This window comes from Sciurus carolinensis, chromosome 2 (genome assembly GCF_902686445.1).
Source record: "Sciurus carolinensis chromosome 2, mSciCar1.2, whole genome shotgun sequence".
Lineage (NCBI taxonomy): Eukaryota > Metazoa > Chordata > Mammalia > Rodentia > Sciuridae > Sciurus > Sciurus carolinensis.
In genome coordinates, this window is record NC_062214.1 from 175590554 (window position 1) to 175607078 (window position 16525).

At 37.7% G+C, this 16525-nt stretch overlaps 2 protein-coding genes across 3 annotated transcripts in view; one reads left to right on the forward strand and one right to left on the reverse strand.

The window, feature by feature from the left end:
- The first annotated feature begins 31 nt into the window (after positions 1 to 31).
- Slirp (SRA stem-loop interacting RNA binding protein) lies at positions 32 to 5142 on the forward strand. Its single transcript, XM_047539088.1, has 4 exons — positions 32 to 182; positions 3726 to 3784; positions 4381 to 4488; positions 5035 to 5142. Exons 1-4 carry the CDS (start codon positions 86 to 88, stop codon positions 5104 to 5106), a joined length of 336 nt encoding a protein of 111 aa, XP_047395044.1. The 5' UTR covers positions 32 to 85; the 3' UTR covers positions 5107 to 5142.
- Snw1 (SNW domain containing 1) overlaps positions 5124 to 16525 on the reverse strand; it is a 34531-nt gene continuing 23129 nt past the window's right edge. For both annotated transcript variants that reach the window (XM_047539085.1, XM_047539084.1), the window contains exons 10-14: positions 15642 to 15783; positions 10053 to 10149; positions 8303 to 8420; positions 5889 to 6052; positions 5124 to 5810 (exon numbers count right to left, since the gene is read on the reverse strand). In XM_047539085.1, the coding sequence (XP_047395041.1) occupies positions 5612 to 5810; positions 5889 to 6052; positions 8303 to 8420; positions 10053 to 10149; positions 15642 to 15783 (720 nt within the window). In that variant the 3' untranslated portion in view covers positions 5124 to 5611. The remainder of the gene's footprint in view (positions 5811 to 5888; positions 6053 to 8302; positions 8421 to 10052; positions 10150 to 15641; positions 15784 to 16525) is intronic.

Here is a 16525-nt window from a genome sequence, read left to right on the forward strand (position 1 = left end):
ACCCGGAAGCATATCTTCTTGCTCGGGATCCGACGGGTTCTTCCGAGGTCACGACACGCGCTCACCGAGCTCCTTCAGTCGAAAGATGGCAGCCTCCGCGGCGAAAGGTGCTGTGGCTCTGCGTACGAGTATCGGTCGTCCGGTTGCTTTTGTCAGAAAAATCCCCTGGACCGCGGCGTCGAGTGAGTGACGGAGATGTGGGGGAGGCGGAATCTGTAGGTCCACGCGATGACAAAACCTCTGCGTTGTGCAGAGCACTTAAGTCAGCGTGGTGGTGGCATTAGAAGGTCGAGTTTGCTACCAAGCAAACCAGTGCGCTGACATTTCCTTCATATTTAACTGCTTAGAGATGCCCCTGAACCTTGAGGCACGAGTTCATGATCTCCTGTAATTTGGAGATTTGGTGGAAAAGTTTATTACTTGGTAACGAAATGTAAGATTTCGAAGGAACCGCTGTGACTAGCAAGATGGTAGGCATGGATAAGAGATAAAAGGCAAGTACATGTGATTCAAAACTGAAGACCTGAGCTAGGGAAGAGGTAAAAGGGGCGGGATCAGATCCACTTAGGTCTTTCAGAAAACAAAATCAGTGGGGTTTCGTGATGTCTTAGGAAGAGTGGTGGTGGTGGTGGTGTTATGCAACGAGGGAAAGAGCAGAAGGACACCTCCAGATTTCTAGCGTTGATAGTTGTGTTGTTGGAATTTAGGAGAAGCAGGCTGAGAGGAGATGGGGATCCTTTTCAGTTCTGGGCAAGTTGAGATTTTAGAAGCTTGTGGGATCGCTGTCAGGGTATTGGGCGGCGGTTGTACATTGTGATTGAGAAATGGACTCTGAGGCCAGACTACCCGGGTTAAAATTCCAACTCAGCCATTTAGTAGTTAAAAATAACCCGAATAACTGAAGATAATATGGGAAAGAAACTCACAGCAGTGCTTCAGTTTAATCATCTAAAAAATGGCGTCAACAATACCTCCTAGGATTGTGGAGAGGATTAAGCGAGTTTATACATACACTTCTTAGATTTGTTAGAGTGAAAGTACTCAACGAATCTAGTTATTTTCATGATTACTAAAATTGAAGCTCATCGGAGAGGTTTATTCTGGAGATAGAGGGTTTGAAAAATTCTGAAATTTCTTGTTAGCTGCAGTATTAAGGTTTTTATGTTTTCTTACTAAAACTTAAAAATCCATGATTAACTTTGGTAGATGTTCTCATGTATAGGCCAGTCTCCTTCAACAAAAGAATGAAACAGGGTTACTTTGCTTAGGTTGTCCTCCCCTTCTCCCATTGAGAATTGAACCCAGGGGCATTGCTGCTCAGCTACCCCTCAGCCCTTTTTTATTTTGAGACAGGGACTCCCTTTGTTGTGAGGCTGGCCTGGAACTTAAAAATGTCCTGCTTAGCTGGTATTATAGGCATGCACCATTGCACCTGGCTATTTTCTTTCTTTCTTTCTTTCTTTTTTTTTTTTTGTTACTAGGGATTGAACCCAGGAGCTCTTGATCACTCTGCCACATCCCCAGCCTTATTTTGTATTTTATTTAGAGACATGGTCTCATTGAGTTGCTTAGTGTCTTGCTTTTGCTGAGGCTGGCTTTGAACTCCAGATCCTCCTACCTCCGCCGCCTCAGCTGCTGGGATTACAGGTGTTCATCACTGCACCAGCAGCAACTGGCTATTTTCTTTGTTTTGGTGACTCAAATGAGAGTAGCAAGGTAGGAAGCAGATTGGTTTGTGCCCCATCTTTCAGTATGTGGGTGGTGAAGACCAAACCCAATAATGTTTCTCTTATGCTTTCAGAAAAAGGCTGAGGATTTTTACCAGCATCTAGTAGATGCACGTTTCTACCATAAAGGCTGATCTAAAACTTTTTTTTCTTTTTTTTTTTTGGGGGGGTACTGAAGACTGAACCCAGGGGCACTTAACCACTGAGCCACATCTCTAGCCCTTTTTTGTATTTTTTTTTAGAGACAGGGTCTCACTAAGTTGCTTAGGGGGGGCTCCCTATGTTGCTAAGACTGGCTTTGAATTTGCGATCTTCCTGCCTCAGCCTTCGGAGCTGTTGGGATTAGAGGAGTGTGCCACCTCACCTGGCCTGGTCTAAAACTCTTAAAGCTTCATAACTTTGAAATACTTTTTCTTAGTTCATTCACTCAGTCAGCCAATATTTAACAAGTATCTGTTTTTTGGTAGCTATTTTTCCTGAACAGTTATAGGTGATTTGGTACAAAGGTTACCATCCAGAGGGTTTTCTTTTTTTTTTTTTTTAATCACTGTATAGAAATACCTGAGATGAACAACTCAAAGAAGGGAGGGTTTATTTTTACCTCTTTTTAGGTTTCAGTCTGGTTATTTGGGCCTATGGCAGCATAGTATAACCTGTATGTTGGGGGCATGTGGAAGAGAAGGGCTGTTCACCTCATGCAGAGAGGAAGAGAGGGGATCCCCTTAATGGTGTACTCCAGTGACCTGTTTTCCACTAGGCCCTCCCTTTTAAAAGTTCTCCCACCTCCACAGACTGGGAACCAGGCCTTTTCTAGAACTTATAATAGTTGGTATAAAACATACATGTTTTAACATACAGTTAAACGATCACAGTATCGTGTTCTGTGATCTGATCTTTCCAGCTGGTTTGACCAACTGTTAGGGACCTACAGAAATCTAACTTCTGTAAATTGTTTACTTATTCAGCTAATATTAAAGCCCTACTGTGTATCTCACACGGTTTCTATTCTTATATAGAGTAGTGGTGGGGCTGAGAAGACTTACAAACACAAATGTAGGGAGTTGAACCAATCAAATTTAGATGAACTACAAGATATAGTAATATAAAATGAAAACCAGCAAAACCAACCACTATAGTTCAGAAGAAAAAGAGGTCATGTAGTTTTTTATCTTTAAGATAGTACACTCTAGGGCTGGGGATGTGGCTGACTGGTAAGAGTGCTTGCCTAGTGTGCATGAGGCCCCGGGTTTGATCCCCAGCACTGCAACAATGAATAAATACATTTATATGCTATATATTTTTGAGGTTTTTATAGGGCTGGTAAGTTTCCTATTGTTGCACAGGAGCCCATACTCAGTGGATATATTTGGCTTGAGTCTGGAGGATAGTTACAATTTAGGAAGGAGATAGGATTATAGAACATTAACATTAACATAACATAGAAGAGAACAACATGTACAAAACTGGAAATCCACGGGATAGGATATGGAGACTTCAGATCTAGAGAACTGTGGGCCAGCAGTGAGAAGGCAGGCAGGAAGGGCAGGGCAGGGCAACAGAACACATTTTCAAGCACCAGTTATTTAGCCTAGTATGAACTTTAAGTTACATGAGTAAATTGGAATTTTGTTTGGAGACCTCTAATATAACTGGCAACACTGTGGATTGTAATTGTTTTTGTCTTCTGTGATCTACTCACAAGGATTGTAATTCACACACCTTGTACGGTATCTGGTATGATGAAAATACTTAGTATTTGCTGAGTACGGAGACTGTAGCCAGCTCAGCATGTCCCTAACTTACCATCAAATCTGGTACATTATGGCAATTTGATCAGTCCTGTAGCTGTTTGCCGAATCTTAAGGCTAAGGAAATATAAAGAAGTTCCTACCCACAAGAAGATTGAGGACTCCTGAACCCCCTTGGTTTCTGTCTACAATCTAGGCTAGAAAACAAAATGTGTTAACTATTTTTAGTATGTTTTCTCTCCTTGTACAGGTGAACTGAGAGAACACTTTGCTCAGTTTGGTCATGTACGAAAGTGCACTGTACCTTTTGTGAGTATTATCTTTAAAAAAACTATTGGGGACTGGGGGTGCTCAGTAGTAGAGGGCTTGCCTTAGCACATGTGTGGTCCTAGTACTGACAAAAAAAAAAAAAGCATTGTTTCCTTCTAATTCTTGCTTTTTTAAAAATCAAAGCATAACAAACAACATATATTAATAATGAAACCAGGTGCAGTGGTGCACAACTGTCCTCTCAATGACTTGGGAGTCTGAGAAAGGAGGATTGCAACTTAACAAGACCTAGTCAAAATAAAAGGGCTGGGGTTATAGCTCAGTGGTAGAAGTCTCCTTGGATTGAGCCCTAGTATCAAACAACAACAAAAAAGAATGAAGCTGTTTAGCCTTTACTGATAAAGTTATGGGTGTTATATTGATAAGACTGATAAAAAACAACAAAACTTTAGGTATTTGTGTTAGTTTTCTATTGTTGCATAACAAACTACCACAAACTTAATGGCTAAAAAACAGATGAGCTCACAAGTGGGCACAGGTGAACTGTTATCTGCTCAGGATTGCACATGGCAATCCTGGTTATCAGTTTGAAGAGTTCATGATTAATCATTTCCTTTGTTATTTAAATTTTTTAGGACAAAGAGACTGGCTTTCATAAAGGTATGGGTTGGGTTCAGTTTTCATCAGAAGAAGAACTTCAGAATGCAGTACAACAGGAAAATCATATTATTGATGGAGTAAAGGTAAATGTTCTCATATCTTATGAGCTTTCCATGTATTACTTAAATAAGTCAGAAGTGTAGAATGACAGGTATTTTGGGAAAATTTAGGAATGACAAGGTTCTTTAATGCTTGTTAAGAGTGGTAAGTAGAGTGTTCATTTCTAAAAGGTGTGGAGAAACAGGAAGGCTCTTTATTTTTTAGCGCTAGGGATTGAACCCAGGGCCTCACATGTAGGTAATATGCATGTGCTCTACCACCAGGGGAAGATCCTTTTATGGTTAGCAGGTATAAGTAATACCAGACACTGGAAACTGGAGTGCACATTCAAGGTGGGCAAAGCAGGGTTGAAATCCTGACTTTTCCACTTATTATAATTATATGATCTTGAGCCAAATTGATTTACAATTTTAAATTAAAGTTCAGGGAGTCTCCCAAGAACAAGGTACAAATAACTGCTTGAGGGTGCTCAGTTCCTAATACGGTATTCTTATAAAATGGTACTTGCTGAAGTTTTAATTTTTTTTGCACACATTGCCTTTCCTTACAGTGCTAATTTGATTTTTTAGGTCCACGTTCAAGCTCAAAGACGAAAAAGGTTGCAAGGTGATCAAACATCTGATGAAGAGAAGGATTTTTGACTATTTCCAGTTAAATAAACTTAACTGAGAATTTTGTCTAAATGTTTTTTATTTCAAACAAATAGCTGTACTAAGCAAGACCTTATTTTCCCCACTCCAAAGTAAAACAGCACAATAGGGGTAAAATTCATTTGGTAGCACAGTCCTAATATATGAATATTCTCCTCCTCATGGTTGGGGTAACCTTGTTCATAAGCAGTTGTTCTTATGTAAAATATTACCCCAAGACTACTAGTGTCACACAAAATGGTCTTAATTCTGTGTGGGCAGTATGTTCTGTAAGTGCTGAAAGGTGGGAGAAGCACAAACAACCCACTGTTTAAAAAAGCTAAATTAATTCAAAGTAAAATTTTTCAATCCCCCCATCTCCCGTAGTAAAAAGTAGCACTGGGATCTGACACCCAGGTTTGGTTTTTATCCTGACCATTTACAAAGTGTTCCCCCATGACTTGCATCATTAGGGTTCTAGGTAATAATAGTTCATTCCCTTTGAAGAGAGGTGTATCTATTCCTTCCTTCTCTTCTTGCCTTCATGTTCATGTTCCTTGGGGCGGCTGCTATCTGAGGGTCTTTTAGAGCCACCATGCTGTTTGGCTTCTTCCAAAAATTTGTCCAAACCAAAAGGATCTTCTTCAAACTGAACTGGTCCTTCTCGGCCTCTCTGTCTACGGTCTGAACCGGAAAACTCCTTGTCGGGAACAAATCTAAGGAAAAACAGAAGGAACTATGAACCACTTATTTCATGGGTGTAAACACTGAAATTGAACTGTCTGCCTTGGTACCTGTTGGTCTTTATTCTGGTTTCTAGGTCATCACCATACATGTCTTTGTCCAGGTTTTTACTGGGCCTATAAATACTCTGGGCCATATCTTTACCACCTCTCCAGGCTTGATCATAAACATTGTAAATTTCATCTTCTCCACCTGCGAATCCACTGTCCATACCCTGTGAGAAAATGCATGAAAATATATTTTATTAAAAACAATCTGATTATACTTATATAAAGAACAAATGCTCATTTATAGCTCTCATTTCAAAAATGTGAACTTCAAATTTAAAAAAGGTCTTTGTTAAACTCCAAATTACATAACTTTTGTTCACATGATGTTTGAAGTTTTAACTAACAAAGCAGTCATTAAAAGTGGGATGTGCTGGGCGTGGTGGTGTATGCCTGTAATCCCAGTGACTTGGGAGGCTGAGGCAGGAGGATCATGAGTTCAGTCAGCCTTAGCAACTTAGCAAGGCCCTAGTCAACTCAGCAAGACCCTGTCTCTAAATAAAATACAAAAAGGGTTGGGGATGTGGCTCGTAGTTGAGTGTCCCTGGGTTCAATTCCCAGTGCCCTCCTGCCAAATAAATAAAATAAAAACTATTACATTATTAAACAAAACAAAGCACAACTGGGATGCTTCTATAAGCAGGTACTCAAAAATTTCTACTTGTACATACATGGTGGCAAGAAGATGAAAAAATGATAAAATACTTCTTTGATGCTATTTAGAGTAGTTACACCCCTTAATTGCCTGAGAACTTCACTTTTACACACAAGATCCTCAACGGAAATCTAAAATCAAATGAAATATTTTCCCAGCAACTTTTAAATGCTTTCAGCTTAAGCTTGTAACAGGTGAGTCTTGGAAATACTTAGGTGGAACCTTCAAACCAACTCTTTTCAGGCTGATTAAACTCTTTATATAGTGATTAAGAACAAAGCTTTGGGGTCAAGACATTCAAGTTTCAATCTTAATTACATCACTTAATTATTAGCTAAATGACTTCATGTTTTTTTTTCATTTTTTTAAAAAACATTTTTATTAATTGTTATGAACTTTTATTTGTATGTGGTGGCAAGAATTGAACCCAGTGCCTCACACATGCTAGGTAAGTGCTCTACCACTGAGCCACAATCCTAGCCCTTCATATGGTTTTGTTTTTTGGTGATAGTGGGGATTGAAACCAGGACCTCCCACACATGCTAGGTAATTGCTATACCATGGAGCTACGTTCCCAGTCCTTTTTGAGATGGCATCTCCCTAAATTGCCCAGGCTATCCTCAAACTTGTAATCCTGAGTAGGTGATTACAGGAATGCACCATCACCAAGTGTGTGGTTATGAATACAGAAGTGTTAAGTTCTACTGGGATATAGAAGGATAAAGTCCTATATGACTTGGAGGCTTTAGGACGATTTGAAAGCATTTAAGTTAGCTCTTCTAACAATTATTATAATTTGTTGGGTGCTTTTTATATTGCAGACATAGTTCTAAGTCTTTTAGTTGTATTATCTCAGTGCTTAAAAAAACAAAACAAAACAAAAAAGCCTGTAAGCCAGGTGTGGTAGCACACACCTGTAATCCCTACTACTTTGGAGGCTGAGACATAGGTTGTCTTTTTATATGAACACAAGTGTGCATGCACTTGTCTGCTATTTTCTCCTGTAGACTATGGATTCCTTGAAGGGGAAGGCATATCTATTTTTGATCTAACATAGGCATAGCTGCTAATCAACATTAGGTGAATTAAAACTGTGTCTGGGGATGTAGCTTACTGGCAGAGTGTGTGCTTAGCATCCACAAAAAAGCAGAAACAGTGTCCTAACTGATTAATAACCTCCAGAACTAGAAATCAGATTTTCTTTCTTCTTTTTTTTTTTTTAACATATATTTTTAGTTATTGATGGACCTTTATTTATATGTGGTGCTGAAAATCAAACCCAGTGCCTCACACATGCTACCCAAGCAAGTGCTCTACCACTGAGTCACAACCCCAGCCCTAGAAATCAGATTTTCTGACAATCATTCTGGTACTTTAGTCCAGTTTTCAAGCTTAATTTTTAAAAGTTCTCAAGTTGAAATATCTCTGTAGCATTAAAAAAAAAAAAAAATCCACAGATTAAAAAAAACTGAGGTAGCAAGAACACTGGCTCTAGTTTACAAATAAAAGATAGATACACCAGAGTCACCTAATCACCCCATTTCTTTCATTTTCTATTGAGTGCTTTAAATTTTATCTAAATTCAAGAGGTTAAAATCAGAAATGTTTCATCTTGTCTTTTAAGTAACAATATCCAATTTTTTTTTGCCACCACACTGGCCAAATTTTGGTAATCCAAATCTAAGACATGTAAGTTTTCTTTTCCCTAAGGATAGGTATTCATATCAACACACAAGATAGGCTGTTTCTAAACTCCATGTACCTTGGATTGGTTGAAAAGCCTTTGGTCATATTGTACTTCATTGGAATTCCGAGGATTGGGCACACCAAGAGCAATGACTTCACTGATATCTCGATTTTCATTTCTCTGCAGCTTTGACCTATTACAAACACAATATGATTAACTGAACGCTCTTTACAGACAAGTTGAATATATTCAATTTAAATACAACCAATCTCAGAAGCAAAGGAAATGAATATGTCATATTTATATCTTGTGAACATATATTCCCTGATAATGTATAATCAGGCTGGCAGCTGTTATATCATTTCAGATACAGGATTAGAGGTAGGGTTCTACAATTAGGACTTTTCTGTTAGCTCAAAAAAACATCCAATAGATTGGTTCTTGTTACGTACAATCAATCACCTTAGAACCATGCTAAAATTCAAACTCCTATGGTCTATATTTGCTATCATTAGATGAAGGCTTGGGAAGTGGATGCTGAGTGATGCACCATACGAATTGTTTTCCACACACTACGATCAGCTCTTTTACCTAACCAGTCTGTAATTTTATCCTACTAGAATTTTGAGGAATACATGTCAATGATTTACTCTAAATTTTAAATATCTGGCTTAATTTGATTTCTCTACGGTTTTAGTACATATGCACTAATGAATGAAACCATGGTAACTGTCATCACTAATTTTACTAGACGTTCAGGACTTAAAATTATTTCCGTAGATAATCTGATTTTCATCCAATCACAAATTTATGGCTTTTTCATGTTATCAATTTTCACAGTCACTTTACTGGTTTTAAGAGCCCAATTTATGTACAAAGTTATTTTAATTTTTACAACTTAGGAAATTCAAACCAAGAGTATCATTAATTGAACCCTTCCAATTTAATTCCTCTATTTAATTTCTTCTATTTTGTAGATTTATCCACAATTGAATTCAGATTCTTTGCTTTTCCATGACTATATTTATCCAAGGAGATGAAATACACCAATTCAACAACCACCACCACCAGTAGATGTGATGTAAGATATAACTTAAAAAATGGATTGTATCAGCTCCTAGGATGATCAGAGCATGGAAAATGGTTCAAGAAGAAAACGTTTTACATTTGTATTTAAACACCACTCAGAATTTCACCTTTGTATTACAGCTTTCCTCTACTTTTTAGCAACTGTGGTCCTCAGCCTCTGCTGAACTACAAACTTTCCCAATTCCCACTTTATGTCCCCACACATGTACTTTTTTGTTTTATACCATTTTGTAACTTACTAAGAGTGCTTCGTAAATTTTCCCAAATTAACTACTCAAATTTTCACTTCTTTCAAAACTCGCTCTTCCCTCTGCCCACTGTACTGGACACAGCATTCTGCATTATGAAAGGATGTCAATAAAGGTATGGTAGTTTATTTCCTGTCTAAAAACAAAGGCACATCATCTGTCTCACCCCTTGAAATAGGAAAAGAACAGATCAGACAGCCTTGTTCATTACTTCCTCTTTACAAACTTGATCTGAATTCTTTTATCTACATTCCCACCCTTAATTCTAAATGACCCTATAAGGTGATGGAAGAAAAGACTATTTCTAGGGATAGTCAATTCTGCAAAGCCAAAATTGTTAAGCACAAGAAAATTAGATGCCAACTTATTAGCAAACTAAAAATGAAAGGAAGAAAAAGCAAAACTGGTATTAATGAAGTAAAACTCTGCTTCAAAAGTTAATAAAAAAGATCCTCTTCATATTCATATTTATAATGGACAACACATACCTCTTATCAGGAGCTGCCCTAGAAAGATTCCGGTCATGCTGTCTTTCTTTTCGTCTATCATGACGGATTTCATCTCTCTCACGTGCCTCCCCATCCTCTGTGTGGACACAGTTGAAAATCACTTCATCACTGTATTCTATCCATTAATATTTTGAATAATATTCTTTAAACTTAGAGAAAATTCCATGTACTTCTATGTAGTCACATTCAGCCTTTTAACCTCACTTGCAATTGATTCAAATCTAATAAACAGTGTTAGTTTAATTTTTTGTTTGGTTTTGAGGAAGAGGTATTGAACTCAGGGATGCTCTACTACTGAGCTATGCCCCCAGCCCTTTTTATTTCTCAATTTGAGACAGGGTTTTGATTAAATTGCCCAAGCTGGCCTTGAACTTGCAATCCTTCTGCCTCAGCCTTCTGAGTAGCTGGAATTGCAGGAATGTGCCATCACACTGTATTAGTGGAAGAATTTTTTGAATGTGAATTCTGGAATTATGCACACACCTGAAGTGTATAGTAGTGATGTCTTCATGTACAAAGTAGTACAGTGAACTGATAAATGGATAGAAACATGGGTATACATGTGATAAAGCAAATTAAGAGAGGGTAATTTTTTAAAAAATGAAATGTAAAATTCAGGTGGGTGGATATGAGTGTTCAATACACAGTACTTTCAATTTTTCTATGAAAATTTCACTTTCAGGAAAAAAGAATTATGCATAAGTTTTTCCTTATATTTTAAAAGATTCTAATGAATAAGGAACCCTTTGCTTGTGGTCCACAAGGACTGGCTGCCATCTTTATCCCTACTGTATTTATGTCTTCCTTCACTTTTTTCTACCCTTACGAGTATGAGAGGATACAGTACAGAAAGGAGTATGAGCTTTGAAGCCAGCCTGTCTGGAATCAAATCCTGCTTCTGAACGACAAAATTAACACTATGACCTTGTGCAGCTTACTTCACCACTCTGACCTGTAATTTCCTTTTCTGTAAAGCAGTGACAATAAGAGCACCAATGCATAAAGGCTGCTGAAGAGATTGTATGAGGTAATACATGTAAACTGCTTATATTAAGTATTCAATAAATATATATTAGTTATTTTACTAATATATGGCCACAGACTCTTTTTAAAATTGGCAAATAATAATTGTATATATTTATGGGATACAACATGTTTTGATGTTTATAATGCAAAAATAATTAAATCAGATTAGCTAATAAGCCCACCATCTCCCATACTTCCTTTTTGTGACAGAAATTTGATTTTTAAGAGAGAAAGCTGGGACCAAGTGGAACACCATCCTCTGATGCAGGAGCAATGACCTAGAGCTAGTTCAGCACGTTTATTACATAGATTTTTATCATCAAAAGGGTTTTCTGTGAGGAAGTTTCTTTGAAGGAGGCAGGCAGGCTGAAGGACAAAGCCTATTTTAATTATCTACTTGTGTTCATAATTCTCTACCCCTGGCAGCTGGTGTCTGAACTCAGGGTCAAGACTGATAGTCCTGTGCCTTGCACAGAATCTCTTTTAAACAGGAAGTCACCATAGCAACTGGGCAGTTTTGACCTGCACCCTTGCACAGGAAGTTCACAGTACAGGCACATCTCCTACTGTGAGAAACCATGATTCAAATCACTGTTCCCCACACTAATTTTTTATTTTACCCCTGATTTCTTGTGTTATCCATTTATCATCCAATAGCATATTATTTAGAGTGACTTCTATTTTTTATTTTATCAATGATTTCTAATTTCATTTCATTATGATCTGATAGGATGTAAGGTATTATCTCTATTTTTTTGTATCTGCTAAGAGTTGCTTTGTGGCCTAAAATATAGTCTATTTTAGAGAAGGATCCATGTGCTGTTGAGAAGAAAGTGTATTCAGGCAGGCTAGAGTTGTGGCTCAGTGGTAGAGCACCTGCCTTGCATGTGTGAGGCATTGGGATCGATTCTCAGCGTCGCATATAAATAAATGAATAAAATAAAGGTCCATCAATAACTAAAAAAAATAAAAAATAAAAAAAGAAAGTGTATTCAGTCTCTGATGAATGAAGCATTCTATATATGTTGGCAACAGACTTTTCAAACTAAATTTTTTAAGAACCATTCTGTTTTTCCTTTTTTTCTTTTCTTTAATCATTTGAGACAACTTAGATAAAGCAAATTTTCTTTCTTTTTTTGTAGTACACAGGACTGAACCCAGAGCCTTGTGCCTGTTAGGTACTCTCCCACTGAACTACACCTCCAATCTAACAAATTTTACTTCTAAATATTTTATTTAGAGACAGGGTCTTGCTGAGTTGCTTAGGGCCTTGCTAAGTTGCTGAGACCAGTTTTGAACTTGCGATCCTCCTGACTCAACATCTTGGGCTGCCGGGATTATAGGCATGTGCCACCACACCTGGCACCTTGAGTCATTCATGATTCCTACTTTTCTCTCATACCAGTTTATTATAACCCTACAAATAATTAAATAATTAATTTCTCTACTTCTGTCCATGCCCATGCCATAGTTTTTTGTTTTTTTTTTTTTGGTACTGGGGCACTCTACCATTGAGCTACATTCCTAGTCCTTTTTATTTTGAGACAGGGTCTCACGTCTCACTAAGTTGTCTAGCTGGTGTTTAACTTGTGATCCTCCTACCTCAGCCTACTGAGTAGTTGGGATATAGTTTTCTATTTTTAACATACTGGTCAGAGTAATCTTTTAGAAATATTTTAGAAAAAAATGCGGGTTAAAGGGGTACAAAGTTTCACTGATGCTGGATGAATAGACTCTGGAGAGCTAATGTACTGCATGGTGAATGTATTTAATAATTCTACGTTGAATAAATGAAATTTGTTGACACATCTTAATTGTTCTCACCAAAAATATAAAAACTGACTATTTAACAGGAGAGGAAGCAGAGGCGGTAAGAAAGGGACTGGGGAAATATGCATATATGAATAAAACACAATGAATTCCACCATTATGTATAATTAAAATGTTCCAATAAAACTTTAAAAAAGATAAAATTTAATTAAAAAAAAAAAGAGGAAGGCAGGAGAGGCAGAGGAGGAGATGTGACATTGGCATAGATCACAACAACATGACTGCTAGCTAATGGCCATGAGCAAAAGAACATGAAGCCTCTAAAATTAGAAAAGGCATGGAAATGAATGCCTTCAGGAAGAAGCAGCCCTGCTAACACCTTGATTTAGCTTCCTGAAACCCATTTTAGATTTCTGATGTCTATAACTATAAAATAATCAGTGTTTTTTAAAAATTGGTTTTAGATGTTGGTAGACCCTTATTTTATTCATTTATTTATATGTGGTGCTGAGAATTGAACCCAGTGCCTCACACATACTACACAAGCACTCTACCACTGAGCCACAACTGCAGCCCACAATCTGTGTTGTTTTAAGGTAAAAATAAAACCTGACTATGTAAGATGACTGATAGGTCAATTAGCTGAACAGTGGCAAACATTTTTTTTTTTAATTGTAAACAAATGTGATACCTGTTGTTTCTCTGTCTGTACATGGTGTAAAGGCATACCATTTGTGTAATCACAAATTTACATAGGGTAATGCTGTTTGATTCATTCTGTTATTTTTCCCCTTCCCCCCACCCCTCCCAGTGGCAAACATTTTATGAAGTATACATACATCAGAACATTACACTGGGGTAATGTGTCGGGCATAGTTCAGCGGTAGAGCATGTGCTAATTAGCATGTTCGAGGCCCTAGGTTCAATCCCCAGCACCACAAAACAAAATAAAACAAAAAAACAACACCTACAAAACTTAGTCTGGGCATATCACTGAGCCCACCTACAGCCCCAACTTCTTGAGAGACTTCAGGAGCTCTTCGGCAACAAAGCAAGACCCTGTCTCACAAAACAAAATGAACAAACAAAAACACCCCAAAATATCACATTATACAACTTAAATATATATAACTTTCATTTGCCAATGATACCTCAATAAAGGTGGCAATATTGCTCTGTTCAAAACGCTTCAATTCTTTCCTTTGTCACTTGATGTAAAAGCTATGTCCTCACAATGGCTGAAAGACTGTGTGATCCTGGCTGGCCACTACTCTTCCCACCTGTCCTAACCACCCTGACATCTCTGATTTCTCCTTCCTCACCATCCTCAGCCATACGAGTCTCCCCACACTTCTCTGAGTACACAGGTATACTCCTAACTCAGGCCCTCTGCACTTGCTTATCCTTCTACCTGGAATACTCTTCCCCTAGAGAGCCACCTGGCTTACTTCCTTACTTCTAAGTTTTTGTGCTAGTATTATCATCTCAGAAGTGAGGCCCAGTCTGATAACCCTCTCCTGGTACTTTTATGTCCCCTTCCCTGTTTTATTTTTAGCCATAGCAGTTATTACTTTTTATTACACTATTACACATATTATAGTATGATTAACTGTCTTGTCTACACTCAGCAGAAGTTGACTACTTACCCGCATACCACCCTAACCACATGTAGTGGAAAATATTGTGTCTAGGAAAAAACCCCTGCACATAGTAAGTACTAAATATGAACCGAATTAATGAAAGAATGAATAATTGAACTAGTCTAGGACTTATTATGAAGCAAAAGTCATCCTAACAAATTTTCTTTAATGATAATCATTCTACTCTAATGGAATTAATACACCAATGGAGACCACCAAATAAAACCAGAGAGAACACTGGCAATTGTATTGATTAGAGAATACATTAGCCTGTGAGAGAGAAAAACTGGATTATTTTACCATATGGGCAAGCTGACTTCCTCAGTTGGAAATCTCATTTCTTTCTAAATTTCAAGAACAAAACAGAAAAAAACAAAACAAAACAAAAAAAACCCCATCAGCCTATCATTTGAATAATAAATACCCACCCCCTCAATACTGGGGATTAAACCATGGCCCCTGTACATGGAAACTATCACTCCATCACTGAACTACATTCTAAGTCTTTTTATTTTGAGATAGGTTCTTACCAAGCTGCTCAAGCTCTCCTTGAACTTGTGATCCTCCTGCCTCAGTCTCCTGGATTGTTGGGATTAAACCATGCCTAGCTAAATAATAACGTGATTTTTAAAGTACCATTCCTTGATATCCCCTGGGGATTAGTTCCACCATTCACCAGGGATACCTGAATGCATGCATACTGAATTCCATTATATAAAATAAGATGGCATTTCCATAAAACTTACACACATCCTCCTTTATACTTTCAATCATCTCTAGATTGTAGATTATTTATTTTTTTCCCCTCTTTGGACCAGTGGTTCAATCTGTGATGTGGTTTCTGAGGATTAGGAAGGCCAACTATATATTGCTCAGAACTTAAAATCCCCGGAAGTTCTAGAATAGTCCCATAGTAAAGGCTCACCTTCAAATACATACTTTTATTTTCTGCTGCTTCAGCTTAGTAAGGTAGAGTTTACTCTCCATTTCTACACTATTTCTGAAATATCAGAAGTTTTCTATTATATTTACTACTTTTGTATGAACTAAAAAACAAAAAGACAATAAAGAGGTTTTCTAAAATGAGATACATACTATTCATCAAGTAAATTCTACAAAGAGAACGTCATACCTTTTTCCACATGGGTTTTGATCCCCGCTCTCCTCTCTCTGGCTTTTTGGGCCATCTCTCTAAGTTTCTCTTCATGTTTCTCCTTTTCTTTCTGAGCCATTTTTCGCTCTACTTGGGCACGCATTTCCACAGCTTCCCGTGCCTGTTAGTAAAATTTGATGTTAAACAGGACACTATTGTGGGATAAATATTTACAGCTGTCATCCAACTCCCTGACTAAAGTATGGATTGAAAGAGCAATTAAATAGAATTCATATTTGTTATTGCTGATTAAAATACGATATCCTGCCTTAGAAGACTTCACAAGGTTAGCTTTTTCACCCTGGGGAGTGTTTTAATGGCTGAAACTATTGTGACCCCAATCGATCTTGTAAGTCAAGTGTTTCACCAATGCATTCTCAGAAACAAACTAAAAATCAAAAATTAGCTAGCACTGAGCTGCATGCCTACTACCCCAGTACTTAGGAGGTCGAGGCGCGAGGATTACTTAAGCCTAGGAGTTTGAGATTAGTCTGGACAACTAGCAAAACCTCTTCTCAGAACAATTAAAGAACAAAAACAAAAAATAAATTTAAGCAAGACTCCAACCTAAGACAAAATTTTAGCCTAATAGGTAAACATATTTATTGATATATATATTTGGATGCTGGAGATCAAACCCAGAGCTTCAGGCATGTTATGCAAGTGCTCTATCAGTGAGCTATATCCCTAGTCCCCACTTTACTTTCTTGTTGTATTTTGAGATAGGGTCTTGCTAAGGTGCCTAGGCTGGCCTCAAACTTGAACCGCTTGTTTTAGTCTCCCAGGTAGCTGGGATTATAGGAGTATGCCATCATACCTGACTAAATTTTTAAAGAGATAATGTTTATAAGGGTACTCATTGT

Bases quoted from the DNA above. Each gene is read 5' to 3' on its own strand.
- Slirp (XM_047539088.1), top strand. From the start codon at position 86: ATGGCAGCCTCCGCGGCGAAAGGTGCTGTGGCTCTGCGTACGAGTATC. The intron at 3,785-4,380 runs GTGAGTATTATC...TAAATTTTTTAG, and splicing joins GAAAGTGCACTGTACCTTTT to GACAAAGAGACTGGCTTTCA. The intron at 4,489-5,034 runs GTAAATGTTCTC...TTGATTTTTTAG, and splicing joins ATATTATTGATGGAGTAAAG to GTCCACGTTCAAGCTCAAAG.